The sequence below is a fragment of the Falco rusticolus genome, chromosome 14, assembly GCF_015220075.1.
Source record: "Falco rusticolus isolate bFalRus1 chromosome 14, bFalRus1.pri, whole genome shotgun sequence".
NCBI classification, from domain to species: Eukaryota; Metazoa; Chordata; class Aves; order Falconiformes; family Falconidae; genus Falco; species Falco rusticolus.
In genome coordinates, this window is record NC_051200.1 from 6,761,778 (window position 1) to 6,784,172 (window position 22,395).

The 22,395-nt window shown below is 37.9% G+C and overlaps 1 protein-coding gene across 1 annotated transcript; it reads right to left on the minus strand.

Annotated features, from left to right (window-relative positions):
- Positions 1–1,322: 1,322 nt before the first annotated feature.
- On the minus strand, positions 1,323–22,063 carry LOC119157193 (X-linked inhibitor of apoptosis). Its single transcript, XM_037407806.1, is given in 13 exon segments — positions 1,323–3,036; positions 4,437–4,661; positions 6,017–6,050; positions 6,694–6,772; positions 8,641–8,740; positions 10,311–10,493; positions 10,496–10,924; positions 10,927–10,988; positions 10,990–11,155; positions 11,158–11,212; positions 14,142–14,203; positions 15,203–15,366; positions 21,958–22,063. Coding segments are annotated over 10 exon segments (1,494 nt in total). The 5' UTR covers positions 11,180–11,212; positions 14,142–14,203; positions 15,203–15,366; positions 21,958–22,063; the 3' UTR covers positions 1,323–2,842.
- Positions 22,064–22,395: the final 332 nt, after the last annotated feature.

Below are 22,395 nucleotides of genomic sequence, written 5' to 3' on the forward strand. Positions count from 1 at the left end.
CCACGTTTTCTAAACAGAAACAGTTCCAAAACACATTATTAAAACCCCTTGTAAATCTCCCACATATCTGGAGCAGCAAATAGCTCTGCTACTGCAAGTAAAACGGAAATAAGAAAGATTTTTACATAGAAGCTACTAGAATAAAGTTACTGAATACTGATACTTGAATATATTCCATAGCTCTTTGTTTCAGCTCACTCTTTTATAAAAGACCAACTCCCAGGGCATCTTTGTCCTGCTGCTAACCTCCTTTTCAAAGCACCTGTGCTTCTACTCCATTTCTAGCTCTTTGAACACTCAGCACAGTATCAGTGCCCATGGAATTTCTTCTGTTTCTTTAAGATACTGAAAATCAAAGTAATTTGAAAAAACATCTTCCTAATTCAAGCTGTCAAAATTTGATGACTATGCTAATTATTTTTTCACATTTAGTCTGAATAGAACTCTGATTATAGTTTTTGAAAAAAAAATTAAACCTACAGAGCAGTTATTTTGTCATCTCACTAACAGGCCTTTAACCCTTTAATGCTCCTAAGCAATTAAAATTTGAATTGCTATTACAATTAGATCTTTTATAACAACTATCATGAAGTTACTAGAAGGGGTGTGGTCTATCTTTTAAAAGTTAAATAGCATAAATGCTTGATGTTAAAGCTGGTTGCTTGCATATTATTTGGACAATGTGCTTACTCTGCGTCTCAGCTTAGAAGGTACAATTTGTGACCCACTGCCAGGCTCTTCTCAGTTCACATACTACACTTGCAACCAAAATCACCTCCGTACTAGGATTTAGTTTTGTAATAGCTCTAAGTAAAATTTGGTCAATCTCTTTCTCAGACAAGGCTTTACTGAGCTGCGTGCAAATTCCCGCAGCCTGTAAGCTGGATCCAGCTCATCCCAATAGCGTCTCTCACATGACTTAGGTCAAGGTTAGGTAACAAACCATCTGCTTGAGCAAGTCATCCTAACATAGTTCACAACATTAACTAAACAAGCTATTTCAGGCAAGATACACCAGCTCACATGCAAACCCCCCCCCCCTTAATTTCCCTTGAGAAGTACAGAAAACCCTCCCTGCAAATGAAAATGGGGGCTAGAAACAACCCTGTCAGAACTGCCAGTCTGTGTCTGTCCTGAAAAATCCCTGTACACATGCATTACCTTTAAAACTAAACTCTTTAGAGAAAAGTCCCAAATGGCAAAATAAAACCTTTCTGTGCTGAATTCTTTATGAATTTCTAGTCATCATGTATTCCAGAAAACCAAATTCTAATTTATTAGAAAAAGCAAAATTAATGTATTTAACTTCACAATGAACAAACTTAAATTTATACAAACAATAGATTTTATTTCCTCTGCAATTAAAATATATTATCCTTAATAACACTCAGGTTAAATTAGTATCAGTTGAGTTACAAAACAAAAAAAGCAACTGAAAGCATCCTTCTGTTTGGTGGTGGGTTTGGGGGTGGTTTTTTTGCATGTGAGAATTAACTATGATGATCAAGGAACAGCTAGGTTGCACTTTATTTTAAATATTCATAACATTACACCAAGATATAATCATAGCACATATTTAAAAAAATATAAAGAATAGACATTAGATTTCTGTCTACTGGATTTAAAACTTATAATGTGAAAAACTATATTCTATATTCTAAATCTCTTTGTGTGTAGGACTCAAAGAAAAATATATGCACAGAACATCAGTAGCTCCACAAAATAAGGAAGTCACATAATTAAGTAGAGTGATCATAAACCAGCTGTACTTAAATACAAAACTCTGATTTTTAATTGGAGAACTGAGTATTAGTCCAGTAAGAAATAGTTTCAACTATCTTAAGGTGACTCTCACTAGAATTGTTCTTCACTTTTTAATGCAAATGTTGCAAACCGACAAGGACAAAAAAATTTCTAACATTACTTGTGAATTTAAATTAAAACAAGAAAGCATTTTCATGGAGATAAGAGTTTACCACCCTCTTATAAAAAAAGAGACAAACAGAAGGACTGCAAACTATTAGCAGATAAATGAGTAAGGATGATGTTAAAAAAAAAGAAAGAAAATCAAACAATGACCACCTTTTTGTGTAAGGGGGCAAGTTTAAAATGAGACCACAAGGTATGTAAAATCTCCTTAATTTCAGTTGAGTTCTCTTTTATGGAGTGAAATCAATGTACATTTTATATACAGAGGGATTTTTGTGAAGAACAGATAGCTAAAATCAGTTTACTGAGGCCAATTTATACATCTAAAACAGAAAAAAATAAATGGGGAGACAGGAATTACATATCAAACCGGACAAACTTACAAAGTAGTAGTGGCAAACAAGGTGAAATATTGCAGCAGCAAGTTTACACATATTCTCTGAATTATGTCACAACTAAAGTTACAGAAATAAGGTAACATTCTCACTCTTACATGACATTGGAGAAGCTAAAAATCTCAGATATAATACACATGTACATAATTTTTTAACCTCACTTATTTACAAATTGTATCTAGGGCCAGACTCTTTATACAACTGTATTCGCATAAACTTCAGTCATACAGAGTCCTACCAAAGTGAAGCAAAGGAACGATCACATAAAGATTTGCATTACTTAGGCTTTCCCAAATCACGTGTATGAACTGAAGTTACAGAATATATTTGCCTTTCAATGTTGGTTTTTACATACAAAAAATTTATTTAAGGAAAATATTTTTTTAATGTTATATGTAGAGTCTGAGAGTAGAAAAATCTAAATGCTGCCATATGATTACATCCTGGAATTAACTGCATTTTTTACATTACATTACACAAAGCAGGAAATGTTGGCATCCACAGTGTTTTATATTTCACTAATACATAAAAATTTCCTGTCTTTTCATAATATTTGTACGACACAGAGGGCATTTATTAAGTGCTTCAGCACATTCCTTACAGGCAACTAGGTGACCACAGGGAATGAGGACAACTGATATGTCTTTAGCCATACAGACTTTACAAAGCTTTTCTTCCTGCAAGCGCCTTAACTTCTCTTCAGTACTGAGATCTAAGGAAAATAAACACATAAAAAGAAGTTATCACAATTAGTACCACTGAATCTTCTTTATTTATACACAAGGACAAGGTTTTCTTCATATGATTTAAAGGCCACACCTTTAAAAAGAATAAGAAATTACAAAAGATTGGAAACCAAGCTGCAGCATGGAATCCTCTTTCACACTGCCACCCCATCTCGTTACATCTCCCAGGCCAATGCAGGGAATTCAACTATCTATATTGGCAAAAGCTTGAAATATCTATAGAATTTAGGATATGCATATTTCAATCAGGAACCATTCTTTTCACAGACTTCCCATTCACAACTTTCCCAAAACTTGTACAGAAGGTACAAGAAAGGCTCATTGATAATGGTTACGTAATCTGGATTTATTTCTTTCAGGAGTTTCTCAAATGAAAAGAATGAGTATGTGATTTCCCTTCCTGCCTCTGTTTTCAAAATTCCCATACTTCAAAAGCCTAAACCTTTGTAAAATGGGAAGAATCAGTTTTGCATTGTACATGAGCTCTTTCTTATTCTAATACACCACATTTGAAAATGCAAACTTCTAACACCTTCCCCTGACACTTGGGGAGAGCCCTGCACAGCCAAAAATGATGTCCACCACAAGTTCTTCTCCCCTCCGCCCCCAACAATGTCCATTAAAAATCTAATTAAAAAGAGTGGGCTGGTAAGATCCCTGCCTAACATGCCAACCAGATGGTCTTTTCCCTCCCTATGAATCAGCCATATGTTTGTCTTGAAGGACAAGTTTCCTGAGTTGTAAATCTTGGGTTTGGTCCATTTGCAGAGTGTACCACAACGGCTTTCTGAGCATAACCTGCACGTCCCAGCCTAGCTGGAACAGAAATAATTGGAAAGAAACACCAACTAAAAGTACACTTTTTCTTATTGGCCAAGAAGGAAAATGCTTCTATTCCAGGCAAAATTTTATACTCAAAAATAAATAATACTCTACTAAGATTTTTTTTCATTTTGAGTATACTAAATATTTGCCAGTATGTTGCTGTGTCTATTTCATTTTGCCACCAGAGTCCCCACATCTAGTTACCCTTGCTTTTATTTTTAAAAGTCATTGTCACAATAATTTTCACTTTTTAGTTAGCACATTTAACTTTTCCCAGAAGCATGCCAGACTTATTTCAATATTATACACTTTTGAGGTATTAATACTACTTATTTTATAGATGATATTTACAAATGCTGCTACGCTCAAATAATTTAAGACCCTCTTTGTTCAGTTTTTTTACGTCCAAAGATAAGGCTCTTGAATTTTAAGTTACAATACTGGAACTTCACCTTAGATAAGACTTGGATCAGAGGGTAGAATAAACAGATAACAGTAAAATATATTTCATAGACTAAAGAGCTGATATGAAAGTACACACAGAGGTTTTGCAATTGAATAAGCTCATCTTGCTCAACTGGGATTTCATTTGGTTCTTCTTCCCTTGTATGTTCTTTCTGAGCACTTAAATCTGCTACCAGATCCTCAACAGATGTATGACTTTCTCCAGACATCTGCAATCTCTTTTCCACGGTGTTCCTAATCTCAGACAAACTGAAACCCATGTCTATGGCACTTTGTACCAAAGGATTCTGTAAGAGATCATCTAAAACAAGAAATTAAGAAAAACAAAACAGCAATTTAACAAAGATGAATCTGATATTCAGACACTATTCACTATAGTACTCTAAGACACCTATGCAAATAACTAGCCAAAGGAACCATATTTCTAATTTGAGAATTTTGCTATTGTACCAACTGCACTGTCAAAATACCCAAACCCACAGATTTGAGATCTCTTCCACCCTAGCTTTCCCAGTCTCCCTACATCTATTTAAAATACAGAAATCCTCCTAGATTTGCTCTTCAAATCAACGCTTTCAACTTCTGAAATAAAATGTCTTACATAATTAACATCACAAATTCTGTAACTGAATGTTAACAGGATTTCACCCAGAATTCCTAGGCACAATGGAAACCTAAGTATTTGATAATATTACACTAATTTAAATTTAGTTCGGGAAAGAAAAAAACCAAACCAAGATACGTATGTTGAGAGAAGTCACTAAGTATTGTTAATTTACAAAACCAAAACAGCACAGTCAACAAGCAAGAGGCAAGTAAGCCTATCCGCAGTAAGACACAACGCTACTTCTGGAAACCATTTTTCAGTCTGTTGGACCTCCCCTTTCATCTTTTCAATGAATTTTTTGAATAGATTTCTCGTCAGGGTGTCTTATTTCCAGTTATACTATTACATGTAAGTGGCTAATTCTTCACTTAAGAAGGTTGTTCAAAGAGCAAGATTTTTTTTAACCCGATTTTCACTCTTGTAAATGAGCAGCATGTGAGAGATTTCTAAAACAGGTTTTGTGTAACCACTCATATTAGCAACAACTATCATTCCCTGGGATGAAGCCGCTTCACTGTCTTCCTGCTACGCCTTTAACCGTCTTGTCTTTTTATTGCTTGGTATTTGTGAAAAACATTGCAGGAATGCGTAATACTGGAGCACATAACAAGCTATTTAAGTTTCCTCAGCCTCCCAGTCCTTGCCATTTAACACACCAACTCCTCCTGCCTCATGAAAAACAACGATTGTTTCAATTCTGTATTTAAGATTTATCCCACAGCACTACTAATTCAATACTTGACGCACACTTACTAGCTATAAAACTAAAAATGCATCCTATGCATACTTCTTTCATGGTTTGTAATCTTTACTTTACAATATTTATCCAACCATGATTAGATTTCCCTTAAGAGAAATAAAATTCATTCCGCAGTTCTTTACAAGCAATGAAGCAAAGGAAGAGTATCATCCAACAATTTGCCCGTCATGCTTTACTTAAAAATGTAATAGGTTTATTTTTAAAATTAACCATTTCCTTTACTACACATGCAAATATGGATATTCCAAAACAGGGAGGGTTGTTTTGGTTTTTTTTTCTAAACAGGTACCTTTAGAAAGTATCGTCCCTTCAGCAGCTTCTGTCTAAAAGTGAAATATAAACAAACAAAATTACAATTCTGGAGAAGGCAGAAAGAAACCCATACAGTTACAAGACAGAAAATATCTATTTGATCTCAGTTATTTTATTGACTAGAACTATTAAATCTGCTCTGAACAGCTGCAAAGGGATCAGTGTTTTGTTATGTCCTTCATATTGTTTTAAGTTTTCGTTTTAACCCATCTTTGCTATAATCATACGTACATGACTCAGTCTATGGAAGAATTCTAAAATAACATTGGTTTTACTTTTTAGTGACTGCATACAAGTTTAACAATGCTCTACTAAGAAGAAAAGAAAAAATTTCTACTACACATGAATAGGGAAATCATTCATCCTAAACCTGGACTTACCAAGCTATAAAACAAATAGAACTTGTTCTGTACTAAACACACAATTAATATAAGGCACACTACCTGTGATCCAGAAGCCAACTAAGGTGAACTGCAAGATCTATAAACCCTGCGTGACACCAAAATATACTTCAACGTCTTTCACTTTCTGCCAATCAAAGCAGCAGCAGGAGGATTAAATGATATGCAGATAATCAGAAGAGTAACTTCATAGGAAAACTACGTAAAGACTACTTTGTATTTTCACCAAATATTTGATGAAGAAGACACTTACTGTTGAATCCCTACATCCATCTCTTAAGTGAACGTTATTTATAAATTCTAGCCCCTTTTTCTTTCTCACAAATCTGCACCTATAAATAAAAATATTTAGTTATAACAAAACTGCACAGGAAAACAAAAATCAACTACATAACTCTGGAAAGCTTCAATACATTTCCTACATCACATAGAATACTAGCTTTTGAAACCTCTAAATGTTTAGTCAACATCAGTAATGTCATTTAAACGTTTCTAAAAACATCTTAATCACTTCAGCAGTATATATCTTCTTCACATTTTTGGCGAAACAGGAAGTTGAAGAGTTGCTGGCCATTACAGCTGACGCCACAGGTTTATATAAGACTCCAATGAAAAACAAATGTTATGTTAAAATGTTGGTTTAATCTTTTGCAATCAAAGAAAAGCAGTCACTGGGCCGACAGGTGCCTTACATGTTTTCTTTCAATACTTTCCAATTAGTCCTAGCCACTGGTCAGAGCTCTTCCCTACCAGAAGATTTAGGGAATGTCATAACTCCTCAACAATAGTTCTCTAGCTTCAGCAGCTCCCTCACCTTCAGCAATTCACGGACATAGTACGCTGTGAGGCTGTAACACTGCCACTCAAGTTGATGTGCAAACAAAAACTCCATATTAGACAATTAATGATCTGGGGGGAAGTAATCAAAACTGACATAATTTAAGCAACCTAAAACAAAACCAAACCCATATAAGGAGGAGTGAAACGTAGCAAGAAAATGAGTCTTCACCATTCACTGCACCAAGCCAAAAACTTGGAATGACATCTCTTTCAAGTGGCAGACACTAATAATTAAAAGCCGCCTTTACCACTACTGAGAAAAGGATCAGCTAACACATAAATACTACCTCCCAGCTTCCAGAGAGCCTTTCACCACAGAAGACTAATTTGGCAGCTAATGCATAAAAGACGTTGATTTTATCAATGTTATACAAGTAACTAAGTCTTTGTACTTGGACAGCTTTTATCCACCTGCAAGAAACAATGAGTCATATACAATTCCTCCTTTCCTCAAGACAGGTTTTAGACAAAATTGGCAGTCTTTCTGAAAACTGGAAGTCTGGAATCCTCAATCCTTTAAAATTTATGCAGAAGTATGTTTAGAATTCAATACCACTACCGAGTTCTTCAGGTTTCCTTGCACTGTGACATAAGTTTAGTCATTTTGTATCCTGACATAAGTTACGAACTTTGGCATGTGTGATGCTATTAAAATAGCAATTAGAATGTAGCGCTCTGATGGTAAGAAAAAAAATAATTAGATACATATCCACAAAACTTTGTAACTCTGCTAGCTGAGACATCAGTTCAGTCCAGACACAGAAATCTTCTCTTTCCTTTAATAATTCCTACAAACAAGCTGACATACAAACAACACTGACTTAGAAGTATAGTTATTCAGAAAGTACTATTTTAGGACAATTTTCAGACTGCCCACCTCTAATGAGTTAGATGCACCCTCAGCCTCTTGAGATTTAGTTCTCTTTCACACCCACTTCAGAAGAACTCCCTCCTACCTCTCAATGAAGGCATGAAGTAAATGTCCTCTTTTGAGGCCTCTGATATAACATTAAAGCATATGTTGATGATTGCACATCTAAGAGCAGGACTACAGAAGACAGAACAGATGGAACAACAAAAATAAAGACCCCATACAAAAAACCTTAAAAATCTCTTCTGTTTATTGAAAAGGAAAACCACAAACCATGGAAGGTAACTGCTATTCCTTTGGTACCTCCATGACAAAAATGAAGAAGGAAGTGGAGGAGGGCAACTAAAAAAAAAAGGTTATTTACATAAATCTAAAGAATGTTAACCCATAGTCAACTGAAACCTTTAGTAGTATGCTCTGTTATTAAAATATAATATACTGTAAATAAGACTCAGAGTTGCAACAAGAAAACAGTCAAAAATACTTTACCCAGGAAACCATTTGGCATGTTGATCCCATGGGTCTTCATTTTCCTTCCATTCTTGCAATCCTCCACCACAGTGGAAACACACAACGTGATCACCATTACCTGAGGAAACACACAAGAATAAAATTACGTATTTCTACTAGGCATAAAAATAAGTTTTCAACTAAAATGTTACATTATTAAGAAAAAAATATTTTCTTGCTTAGCAATTGTAACTAAAAATAATTCAATTTTAAAGACATAATACATATGATTTGAAACAAACATTCAGGAGAGGCTTGAGCTTAAAAAAGACGAAGTATGAGTCACATGAAATATTCCCAAGCTTTATTTTAGCAAGCAATTAAACAGATAAAAAGTAAAAGCTAAAAAAAAAATCTACTATCAAATAGCTCAATCCACTAGTAAAGAAGCCACGAACTAGTGTGCCACAAAGAACTAAGGATGTTTCCATGCCTTTTTGGTCCTCTATTTCACCATTAACTGGCTCTACACAGCAGTAGCATAACTGACTGAGGAGATGTTAGGAGAAATTGCACTCTCTCTGTTCTAGCACTACACCTACTGTAATCAAAGACTGCGCCAGAAAAGGGCTTAGATATTCTGTTTGTTGAAATGAGGAGGTATGGTCAGAGTTTTCCCATAGAGCTAAATGGTTCTCGGGCCACAAGAAACAGAGTTTTCACAGAAGTCACATGAACAGCCATTAGGTCGGATAAGCTGGCGCCCGTTTAGTGCACCTCCACAATACGGATCTCACTTGGCTGTGAGAAGCTAGGTACTTTTAGGAATCCAGGAAGAAATCAATAAAATCAGTTATACTGGGTACAAATGTTGCCCATATATCACTCATACAGGAATGTATCACAGGTTTTAGTTATGGCCAGCAGTGAAACAAATGGAATCAGATTAAAAAATTCTTCCGAGAGCTACTAAGAGAGAAGCCAGTTAAGATGACACTAAGAAATTATTCCAGATAATCCCCTTTTCTTTATGATCTAATAAGAGCCACACTTTGCACTTGTACAGCATCTCTCAGTGAAGAATTTCAAGGAGCTTTAACAGCACTACGCAATTCAATCTAATTGGGAAACCAATGCACAAAGACATTGGAGTCTTATCTAAGTCAAACACTACATATTTAAAAGTAAAAGCTCTTCCACTGGAGTCATCGTCTTCATAAAGCTTTTACAGTAGGCAGTAATGGTATTTGCTGGTTTCAGGTGTCCAAATGCTTTGATAACACAAACACATGTTAAATCAATAAAACAGCACACCACCTGGACTTCGTTGAATAGGCTGCTGTACATGCCACAAGTCCACCCCTTAGACCTAGGGTAGCTATCTGGAGGGCAGCACTTCATTACTTAAAAAAATACAAACTTCAATAGTTGTCATTGTGAAAGATGTGAGTGTTTTAGCAGGCAAGGAAAACACATTTCAATGTTTTATTGCCAAAAATGCATTTATGATTAGATTTATACTTTACTATTAAACATACTTGATATAACGTATGTCATTTTACATAAGAACTATGAAAAGTAGTTTACAGAACGAAGAAATTTTGGCAAATCATTCCAAATTACAATTAAAAAAGCTTATTTTTTCATAACAAAACATTTATATAAGATTTCTTTGTAAAAGATATTAGCCGTTTTAAGGTCTGGCTTACCTGTGCTATAGAACCCAGCTTCAGCAAGTTGCTCTTTATCAACAGGATATATCCAAGTTAAAAATGTTTGTAAACGTCTTCCGTATTTTGCCATAGATGGATTCCTTGGATGCTGTGCATTGTTCACACCACCTCTCTCAAGCTCAGTGGGAACAGATTCACCTGGAACATTTCCAACATCCAGCCCAAGACAAAAAAGCAGTTGGGAAAATGCCTCTTGTGTTCTGACCAAGCTCTGTCGCTGGGTTCCCACTTTTTCAATTTTCCACCACAGCAAAAACATGCTACTTGATCACCAACACCTGTATAATAGAATCCAGCATTAGCCAATTCCTTTGGTGTCAACTGAGCATCAAGGGGCCAGCTGTCAAAAGACTTTAATCTTGTTTCTTCACTGCACATAGCACGGTTTTTAGGATACAAATTATCTGACATATCCACAACCTGCCTAGTTCTCAACAGGTAATCTGCCTCCACATCAGATGTGTCATCCAGAGTACACGGGAGGGCTGAATTGCTGGAACCATTTTCAGTTCTATGCTGGTAGTTCTGGGCAAGAGGATGTATGTTATTCTCCAGAAAAGCAGATTCGGTAATAAATTTGCAGTTTGGGAAAGCTTTTTGTGTCTCTCAACTGCAGAATCCCAGATGCCCCATCCTTCGATAATTGTACAGCACTAAAGCCTTCACTTTGTCACCTTCTCCAGTATAAACAAAGCCAGCTCGTGCTAGTGCCGACGCTGAAACTGGACAGCCAAGTGGAAATTCAACAAAAGTTCCTAGTCGGTAGTGTTCCTGAGCCCATTCTTGATCATGGTCAGTGTCTGGAGTAGCACAAGCTTCCGGTTATCTGAGAAATTACACGTCATCTCTTCATATGTAGGGCTATCCTTTCAGATTTCCTAAACAAAAAATAAATGTTTTAATTTCACAGACAGAAGCATAGATCATAGTCATATACAAGCCTGGAAACTGGCTGAGATAAACTAGCCAGCCTTGATGTATTAAAAAAATGCCTCTTCCTCTTCTTTCCCATCTCACCCTTGCCTGCCTCCCCTGCACATAGGGGCAAACACCAGAACACTGAAAACAAACATTTAAAAAGTATCTGTGAAGAAAGGCAGGAAGATCATGAAGTTTACAGGCCAATAAAAAAATTATCTGGAAAAACACACAAGCTTATACATTTACAGCTTTAAAAGCATGTTCTATTTCTTAACACAGACACAGCGCAAGAATGAAATCAACAAATATTTAACAAAAGCTCCAGCCAAAACACTGCCAAAAGGCTTCTGACCCTGAAAAATAAAGTTACAAAGTTACCATATTTAAAATACTGATCTAAGGCAGACCACATGTGCAAGACTTTACAGTCCAGTTCTGAAACAAACTGTATTTTCCCCGTATGAAGGCTGTGACTACCATGCCCATTACAGATAGGCATCAACTGGTAAAACCACCACCACAAAGGAAAAAAAGGCTTTGGACTTGTGTATATATATTATAAAGACATACACCTCAGTTTCCCTTTTAACAAAAAAATCTCATGAAATAAACTATCAGATGTTTCACTAGGGCATTTTACCAAAATGCTGTGTTCTGCTTAAGATCAGCATCTTGGACTACCTATCACTACTGTTCATGCCCAGCATGCTGCTTGCACGTTCCCGTGCCCTGCTTACACTCTACCAAAAGTTCCTGCGCCTCTGCCATCAACTCAGCCTTTCCTCCCTTCCCTCCCTGAAGGAACATTACTCTTCTTCTCACCTGTCCCACATTCCTGTTCCTGCCTGCACTTGTGCCAGGGCGAGTACTGACTGCTTGCCCTGCCCCAGCACCCTTCCGTTCAGAGGGCGGCTAAGAGCACGCAGACAAGTCCCTTCTTTCATGACTTTCATGATAAAAGAAAGCAACCTGGTTCCCACAGGTCCCGTACAAGAACCACAAACTCAACACAGTCATCGCCTTCATCCCAAGATGGATGAAGTCTGAGCACAGTAAAAATTCATCTCTTGTCCTGACAAGTACTGTGATATTATTGACTTAGGAAGTCCTGGGTAAAACACAGGCTACAGGGGATACACGTCTCAAACTCACTCCTTTATTAAACGGTAAATTATTGTGAGACTGCCCAAATGGACTTCTTAGCACAAAGCAATAATAATTCAGCAATTAGCAAAAAGAAATGCATATAAGGAAGAACAGAATAGTAATTATTTGAACAACTGGGCATTTCTCTGTTTTCTGTATGGATCCTGATCTGTTTCCAGTCCTTACCTTCTTAAGATAGGCCCTCAGGCAAAAATCTAGCTTCCTCAACATCAGCATTAATATTGATTATAGTTTCTTTAAGATCAATGCAGATGTTACAATTACAATAATTGCTTATATAATACGAGACTTAGCTTCTACAGGAAGGACAAAACCTTTTTTAAAGTTCAGAAGGGGGAGGGGAAATTAAAATGACTATGCATTGCAGATTCACTGAATCCTTTCCAAGATGACAAAGACAATTAAGCTACACGCTGAGAAAACATGGCATTAGAGATTCAGCAGGCTTGCTCATGTAATCATGATATAAGACGACTTCTGAGCACCAGCTTTAATTCCATCTGTAAGATCAGTTCATGACTAATGTAATGACACTAGAAAATTACACTGGGGTTTTCTGGTTTAGCTTAGCAATTCAAAAACAGCTTCTGATAAATTATATCCTGACTGACCTACAAATCTGCCCTATATGCTTGTTTTGACTATGAAAGGGCAAAAAAATTATCAGTCATTAAATGTAGGTAATATGAAAGCTGTCAGCAATACAGATAGTGAAAAAAATATACATATGTATGTTGAAAACAATCAATTTTTATAACAACAGTTTAAAGTTTGTGTTTATCTCCTTTTAAAATTTCACTTTAAACCCTCTAGAAACATTTCTGTAAAAGTGACCTTATGGATCTCATCATTACTACACTGCATTCATGAAGTAATTTGTATCACTCAAATACTGTTGGCTGCATACTGATTTTCTTATCTGCATGACTAAAAGACTTTCTACAAGAAAGCAAACAAAGCCTACCTCACATCCCTCGGAGACTGCTTTCCAAAATATCCATTGAAAAAACAAAAAAATGCATATGCTTTCAATGTATGACTAGAAGTATATCTTAATTTCTGTTTTATTTATAGTGAAATGAGTTCAGACACAATGAAAAAACAATCCAATTTAAATTTTTACATATTAACTTTTTTGGCTTATATTTACATTAAGATCAGGATAGAGCCTCTTTGATCTGTTGCATACAAACTAACTGCAGCAAATTGGAGATTATCTACTCAGCCACTCCGTAATTTGCCCTCCCTGTACTTACTGAAATCAGGGGTAAAGACAGACCAAGATTCAAGCCTGACAGGTCTTAAGAATTTACTCAAGATGCAAAGATCACCCTTGGTTTGTGCTTTTCTGTTCCTTATGCCATACGGGGTGACCACATATCACAATGACTATGCTATACAAAGTTAAAAAACAAGAGACAAAATTCATTATGCCCCCACTTCTCATAAGCCACCTGCATGTTCTAAGCACCACTTAATTGCTCTAGTTTAAAATCTGCCATTCTTACTTGAAAAGTAAGAATGATACAGCAGTATATTCATATACCAGGTGTGCATATATATATATAAAAGCCTTCGTAACGTGAATGCAGTGCTTACTGTAAAGTCATTATTTTTCATAAGCTAAAAAAGATATTTTATCAAAGCAATTTTCATAAATATTATATCTTTATATTCTCCAGCACCCTCTGACAGGGATGATCTTCAAATCATACTTACACTGCACGTGCAAGCCTGGGTCTTGCCGTACTTTTCTGGACTCTTTCATGAAAGCCTTCCCCCTCCAACATAAGAAAATTTAAGAAGCCTCATCATTTTTTTTTTAGTAAATAACTTGAAAATTCTGAAAAAAAATATTCCGTGCAACTGGCAAACATCTACTTTTTAGATACTTTCATTCCAATGACCCCTACTACTTTTAAAGCAGGCTTCATTTTCAGAATGTCTATAAACATATGCTTAATTGTGCATTTTCTCCTCTTCTTCCAAAATAACTTCTCACCCTTAAAAATGTGAGCTGCAGAACTGAAATTATCACATAGGTGGTATGTCTCATATATGACAGATTCCCTAACAGAAATAACAGCATGAGTTTTAAACTGTTACCTAAATTAGTTTGTATTAGTTTTACTCCGCTTACTCTGTTGATCCTCTGGGTGTTTCCTGGAAAGATGTGTGTGTGTTTTAGTAACACTAAGGAACTGAAAAGGAAACACTTGAGCAAAGACATTGAAGGAGGAGGATCAAAGACTAAACTGAAATATTAGAAATCAGGATGGAGATGATATTCAATTAACTGCAATGATCTTCCTCAGTTTTATTGATTACTTTTAATTAACTGTGAATGCTAGGCAAAAATGAACTAACAGAACTACCTAAAAATCAGTATCTGTACTACCCTCCACTGCAATGGAAAGCACAGGATAATGCCTTTCAGCCAGATGTAACAGCAGTATCTGAAGCAGAAAAAAAAATAAATCTCTATATACTGCACTGGAAGTTCTAACAACTGAGGGAAAATGTAATTGGAAATAAGCATTAGGATAAAACTAAAAAAACCTTATAGATTGTGTGTTCATCACTCAGAACACTGAGATTAGTGGCTTTATTCTTTCAAACAGTTTTTTCTACAGTGCTATGAATACTTTGATATTCCTTCTATTAACAATGTAAACAAAAAAATTATGCCCCCAACATGGCACATTTGCCACATTTGGATTCACTGGAGGTAAGAAATCTATCTGGATCCTTGCAATCAAAACAGCATGAAAAGCACATACCAAAAGAGCATTAAGTACTGGCAGAAGCTCCAATCACCACAGATCCATTCTTTAATATGAAGTTACTGTCTTAAACTGTATCAACCACATTATTTAATCTTGATCTTTTGGAGCAGAAAGATTCAACCATCATTCTAGAAGCCTCTCAAAACCACGTCTCAGTACTGCAACTGACAGAAGCAGGACAAAGCCCTCACAGGTATCTGCTAGCTTTAACCATGATCCACCCACATCACAAAGCCCTTTCCTTACAACAGCCCCTCTAAACGTAGTTGGCTTACATCTCAGTATAATTTTATCTAAGAGAAAAGACATTAACTTATTTATTAAACATTGAGGCAAACTCTTCACTTGTGTAAGTACTGTTTTAAATACAACATTAGTACTACTTTAAATGCAACATCAAGTTCAATTATTTGTTTCAAACAACTGTTAAAGCAACTGTTCGAAGTGTACAACTAAAACTAGCTCAGGAATACTGTATCTACACAGCAATTTTAACAGTTGCCTTACTCCAGTAGGTCGGAGTAATGATTTAGAAAAACATCCTGCATCATAGCAGCACTCAGATGAACAGTAACTGCAGAAGAAAAATATCTAAAGGTAAATTTCCGAGTTGTTTATGGCTAAGAAACCTAAATTCATAAAACGCAGCCAAGACATGTACACGAGACTTTATAATACATACCAGCAGCAAACCCAAGTTCAGAGAGTATACTTCATGTATACAGAAGTTAATTAAGCCTTTCTGTGTAAATTTAATTAATCACATATTAATTCAAAGTAGAAGGTCCAGAAATCTTGAAGTTCATCTTCACTTATAAAACCCAGGGTTTTTTTTTAACTATTATGGAAGCATTAACTATCTTCTTATATATGCAGTGAGTAAACAAAGCCTCTTTTAGCCTGAAAGACTTCCAGAACCCAAGTTTAATCCTGCTTTTAAACATCTGACAGTATTTGTCACAAGACACCTCCACCTTTCAATCTAAAGTACCATTTCATATAGTCTATTGACTATGTTTCAGAACAAAAAATAAAGACAAGAATTTAAAGCAAAAATGTTGTTATTCAAAATGCAAAATTTTACACAGCGGTTTTGCAAGCCAAACATGTTAAATTCAGCTTTAAAATATTATCAGGTATGGTTTTATGCAAAAATGTACAACATCACATTACCTAGATCTAAAATGCTTCAAAGGAAAAGTACAGAACCCACTTTTCTCTTTCAAGTATATTTCATTAGACTTGATTATTTCCATCCTTAACCCTAGAAAAGATTGGCACTATAAGGAGTTATTTTTAATTCTTCCACAGGACAAGCATGGCAGTAACCTCCGAGTCCGAAACTTACTTGCACAGCCTCATGTTCCTGACCAAACGGTACATACACGTGGAGCTTCTGCGTGACACGCTGACTATGAGAGCAATGTTAGTGTTCGTTTTTGGCTGAATTTTGAAATGTGAGAGCAGTGCAGCAAGTAAATATCAAGCAGAACATCCTGTACCAGCTGACACACAATTATGCATGTCACTTCACTGAATTTCACTTTGTGCCTGCTCAGCTGCAATTAGATCAAGAAAGGTGCACGCTGCTAACTGAAAGCATACTTAAAAGCCACAAGAAATACAGGATTTATTAAACAGCATTTAGAAATCTTAGCATATTTACACGTAATTATCAATAACCATTTGAAAAAAATTTCTGCCTAGAGATTTTTTATTTCATAAAGAGCGTATATATCTACAAAATGCCTTTTGATTCACTGCCAAAGCTTAAGTAAATCCATCACCTCAGTTTCATTTCTCTGTTTTCTCAAACAGGTCCTATTTAGCTTCCCAGCAGGGTTTATCATCATAGGAAGTCAGTCAGCTGCTCAAGGTTCTACTAGGCTATCATTACATCTTCCTAATTCTTGACTCTACTCACAGTGACTTTTACACTCTCCATCTTAGAAATAAATATAAACAGGCCAATAGAAACATACTATTCTGAGAATGATTTTCATACTGTATTTTTCTTAATGAAGAAGTCATATGGGTATGGAACACTGCAATAAACAAGAAGAATGGATTCATGGCAGCGCTCAGTAATTTTTTTTGTGAACTTGAAAGATAAATGTTTTCAGATGAACTTCAGCTGTGTGTATAAGAAAGGAGGAGTAAATACCAGCCGCTATAGAAAAAACTGGCATGCTGTAGCCTAAGCACATAGTTCTACAGAGAGGTCAAAGGTCAAGCATAAGACATCATTAATGGCTCTAATTGATTAATGTATAAATCTGTGGTTTTTCAAAGTGACCAAGGAAGAAGAAGGACTAAAGGGTCTGGAGAAAACCGTTTTAGCTCTACCACACCTTGCTAAGTGTTTAGTACACAGTAAAGTGTGAAAGACATGACAGTACTTTTCATTTGGAAACAGGAAAACCTACCTAAAGCAAAGGTTTAGTTCCAACAGCTGCTGCCACTGAAATGAATTGCCTACAGACGACAGTACCTAAAAATAAGGGGGAAGGTAGGGGACCAAATAAACCCACTAAAAGCACAAAAAAAACCAACACAGAAAAAAATCCTACCAAACCTCAAGCATACTGAGAAAGACCTAGAAGGAGACTGAAGGTAGAAGTAGAGATCAAGAGAGCAAACACCAAGTGTACAAGACTTCCAGTAACCCTCCCACCAAATCAAAACTACAAAAAAGGAGCAAGCCCGACAGTCTCAAGTTTCTCTGGCAGTTCCAGTAAGATGAATGTTTTATTTATGGCCTAAGCAGGAATATAATAAAATATTTTTCATTATAGGCACTGTACTCCTGAAAATCATACAGAACTCTCTGTACGATTTAGCTATAAATTTTTAATTACAAGGTAGCTTGAATTGTACCATTTAAGCTTATTGAAATTCTTTAAGTATTCTTTCAGGCAAATCATAGGGAAAGAGTAATTTTTACATTTGTGGCTTTTTCCCTCCACAACACGTTGGAAAAACCAGCCTGTTTGTTCTTCCATCCTGTTTCCATACTCCTTACCACTATCTTCATTTGCTTAATTATTCTGTTGTTCTGCCTCTTGTAACACAACTCACTGTGAAAATAATTTCAAATTCAGTACTACAACACTACCATTTAGGGGGGTGGTGGTGGATAAATTTTTCAAGATTCTTCATTTTTGTGTTATAGACTTACATTTTATATGTACAAGTCAAGTCATATAAAATCTGGTTTATATAATTTTTATGTTTTAACTTTAGAACATTTATTAACTGCTGTATTATTAACAGGAATTTGATTTAGCTCCAAGTTCTTCCTCAAGAAATTGAGACTAAACTTCCAGAACTTTTCCTTCTACTCGAAAACAGCTTGGAAGTTGTATTTAATACAATTTGAAGCATACTTCCATCCATTAAAGTCTGTGAATACATTTTGGGGACTAACCAAGCTATGCAGTTTCTACCCTACTAAAAATAGAAATTACAAGATACTTCTGTCAACTATGAAGCAGATCAGTTAAAAAAAAATTATATCTCTGATCATAAAATGTATCACTATAGAAATGTAATCCCTGGAAGTTGAATTACTGCTGTTACGGTTAAGAAACAAAAAAATTACCCAGTTAATTGGAGTATGTTAAAGTAGAATAGCAAAGAGTAAAAAGAAAAAAAGTCTGAAAAAGCAAAACCTGCAGTGCCCTGGGACACATCCTTTCCCAAGTATTAGCTGTGCTCCAGCTTTTAGCGTTATATCCTTTTACAAATCGTTTAAACTTATAATTGAAGAAAAAGATTGAAAAAGAGGGTGTCTTTCATCAAGAAGACATAACGACACGGAACTTCGGCTACAGCAACATGATTAATGCCACAGCAAAACTGCTGAATCTTCTGGTTTCTGAAGCAAAGTTGTATAACCTTCGACGTACAGGAAGCCTGTCACCTCCTGCACTGCCCACTGGCACGGGCGCTCAGTTCCACCCAGCTCATATTGCTGGTCGTGCCAGTGCCACTTCGCTCATTATTCACGTTCATCTAACTGCAGCCTGGTGCAGAAGGTACACTTCCTGGTATCATAGCAAGAATGTTTTGCCATTGAAGAATGAGGCAAATTTGTATATATATTTTTACATATACATATAAACACACACAACAGTCATCATCTTGTAAACTCAGAAATGTCCCTTGATTTATCCTTTATATTTTATGTTTCTCAGGAAACTGGGATGATTTGGGGATTAATACCAATTATAACACTGTGCCAAAAGTGAAATATGAAAGCTGCACCTGTTGAAAACACTCTGCTTGTCTTTCTATTTAATAAGAAACTCTCCAAAACACAGAAAGGGAAGGACAACCAGCTGCAAGGTATGCGCAGCTTCACTTCACACAACAGGAGCGACATTCCATCCAAACTGTGGCATGCCTTCTTCAATCTAACATACTTCCAACTTTCACGCACAACTACTTTTTTCACATTAAAAAATCTTGCTATTTCTGGAGCCTGACTTTCAATTACCATGTTCAGAATATTGTGGATCAGAACTCCACAAGACAGACCACATGCTATGAAAAATAAAAAGCAGCAAAGGACTGTATGCTGTTAACTCCCAAAACAAAACAAAACAAAAACAACCACAAAAGATACATACAATAGTTTTTCCCTAAGAAATCAGTAGCCAATCATACCAAGTTTAGTAATAGATTAATCAAAGCAGATACTGGTTTCACCTCTATTTTCCACCAATCTTTAGAACAAATTCCAGTATTTACATTCCTGTTGGTAGCAAAAAAAAAGGTTAAAAGTTTTCGTTTTCACATAACTTTCAGCACTGTTTATGAAGGCACAACTCCAACACTATGATTAAAAAAAACATTTTTAAATTCTATCCCTTGGCCAAGAAATCCAAATCTAAAAATATTCTAAAGCTGAAAGAGTCTGAGGTTAGGGGAAGTCTGAAATTCAGATCTTTTACTGAAACTAGGAAGGGACATAAGATTGGGAAGACTCCAGAAGATCCAGAGGACAACAAAAAACTCCTGGAATTAAAAACTAGAGGGCAGCAAAAAGGAGAAAGACTGTAACAGCAGATGGCATAAAATCCAATGATCCAGCCTTCTCTCTCCTGGAAAATTCTGCATCTGATTATGAACTGGATTTTCTGAAACTCTTCAGCTCCCTGCAGCCGTTTCGCCCACCCTGGGATGATGGCAACAAATGTAGAAGCACCATCACAGGTACAGAAGCCTGAAATGAAATCCATCTTCCTACTTCAAAGACCGAGATATGAACACACATTTTCTTACTGTTCTGGTAATAAATGCAAGTCTGCCTTGTATCAGTGGGAGCAGTCAAAAAAAGAACCAAACCCAGAGCCAAACAACAACCCTCATCAGAATTCTTTCACTTTTGCTGCTGGTTACAAAGGGCAAGGTCAGAGGAGGTACAGAACAATCATTAACTTGTTCCTTTGCCCTTCTTGGCCAATGCTGCAGGTGCCAAGTTTTCTACAGAAAGAAGTAGTTGGGTGTTCTTTAAAGGGCCTCAAAGAAAACTGCAACGCAAGCACGTCCATAGCAAAATGAAGCACTTAAGAAAAAATAAAAACGTGGAAATAAAAGCTTGATCGACACATCTATCACATGAAAACTTGCTTTCTTAGAATAATTCACTGTGTGCCTTCTCTGTCATGCAGTGATTTATTTGATGATGAACAGAGTAACATTCCATATGCAGTACTAAAATGGCAAGTTAAGATTGTAACAATGAAGGGACAATGAAAGTAGTTCTACAAAAATATCTAAAGAGTTGCAAGAACAAATCTGTACTTCCTATCAGATGGAGATTAATAACACATAAGAAAGACAGAAATCTTACCAAGACTAAAACCACTGTGTAACAGCCATTTATAGGGCAGAAGCATCAGAGAGACAGTAGTACAGACACAGAAATACAGTGTTAAAGAGCAGTATCAGCATAAATACACAGCCATGGTGCAAGGGAGAACTGCTTGGGCTGAAGGCTGAATTACAGCTGGAAGAAAAAAGATCTTGAGTGAACTTCTTCCTGCAGAATTCTTAACAACTGCTGAATACTCACAGTAGAAAACCTGAACAAAACCACATTTTTATTAACGAGCAGCAGAAAAGGCATTCTAGGAAGTGATGGGTCTATTAAAAAAGAAAAAAGGAAGAGCGGGAAAGGGACAAGACGACATTCAAATACGTCAAACGGACCAAAGACGACCACAGAAGTGCGTATTAGTGCAGCAAAATCTTCTTTTACTTATGGAAGGAGAACTCGGCACTTGGACGCTTCATTCAGGCGACGGCCTCCTGCGGCCCGGGCAGCGGGCAACCGAGTAACGGGCAGCCGGGTAACGGGCAGCCGGGGGGGGGGGGGGGGGGAGGGGGCGGCGGGCCGGGCCGGGTGACCCGGCGGGGCAGGCCCGGCCCAGCAGCGCCCGGCGGAGGCGGCGCGGCCCGTTCCCATGGCAACGCCTCCCGCGGCTGCCGCCCTCCCCCGCCGCCGCCCGGGAGAGGCCTGGGGCAGCGGCGCCCCCGCCAGCCCTCGGACCCCCCACACCCCCCGCGGGCGGGGCGGGAGGGCCCCGGGCAGCGCGGAGGGACCGAGCCCCCTGCCCCGCGCGGGGAGCCCCGCCGAGCCGCCCGCAGCAGCAGGAGCCGCCCAGCGCGGGCAGCCGGGCGGCCCGTTTCGCCCACCGCCCCGGGGTACCGACAGCCACGGCCGCGCCCGCCTGACAACTCACCGCGCCGCGTCCGCCTCATTGCCGGCACCGACCGCGGGCACGGCCCCACAGCCAGCCGACACCGAGAAAATGGCGGCTCCCGGCAGCCTCCCCGGCTCGGCTGGGAGGCGAGCAGGGAGCAGCGCCCCCTGGCGGGCGGGGGGGGGGGGGGGGGGGGGGGGGGGCCGCGCCGGGCCGGCGCCCGCTGGTGCAGAGCGCCACGCAGTGGCAGCGGGCGGGAAGCGCGGGGCGGCAGCGCGGGCCGCGGGCTCTGCTCGCCGCGCCGGGCCCCAGCGCCCTGCGCCGCTGCGTCCCCTCGCCGCCTCACTCCCAGCGCCCCGGCTCCGCGCCGGCCCGCAGGCCGCCTCCCCTCCCGCAGCAGCCCCCTCATGTCACACCACCTTCTCCAGGCGGTTTCCGGCCTGGAGCACGCTAATCCCAGCGCCGTCCTCGCTGTCA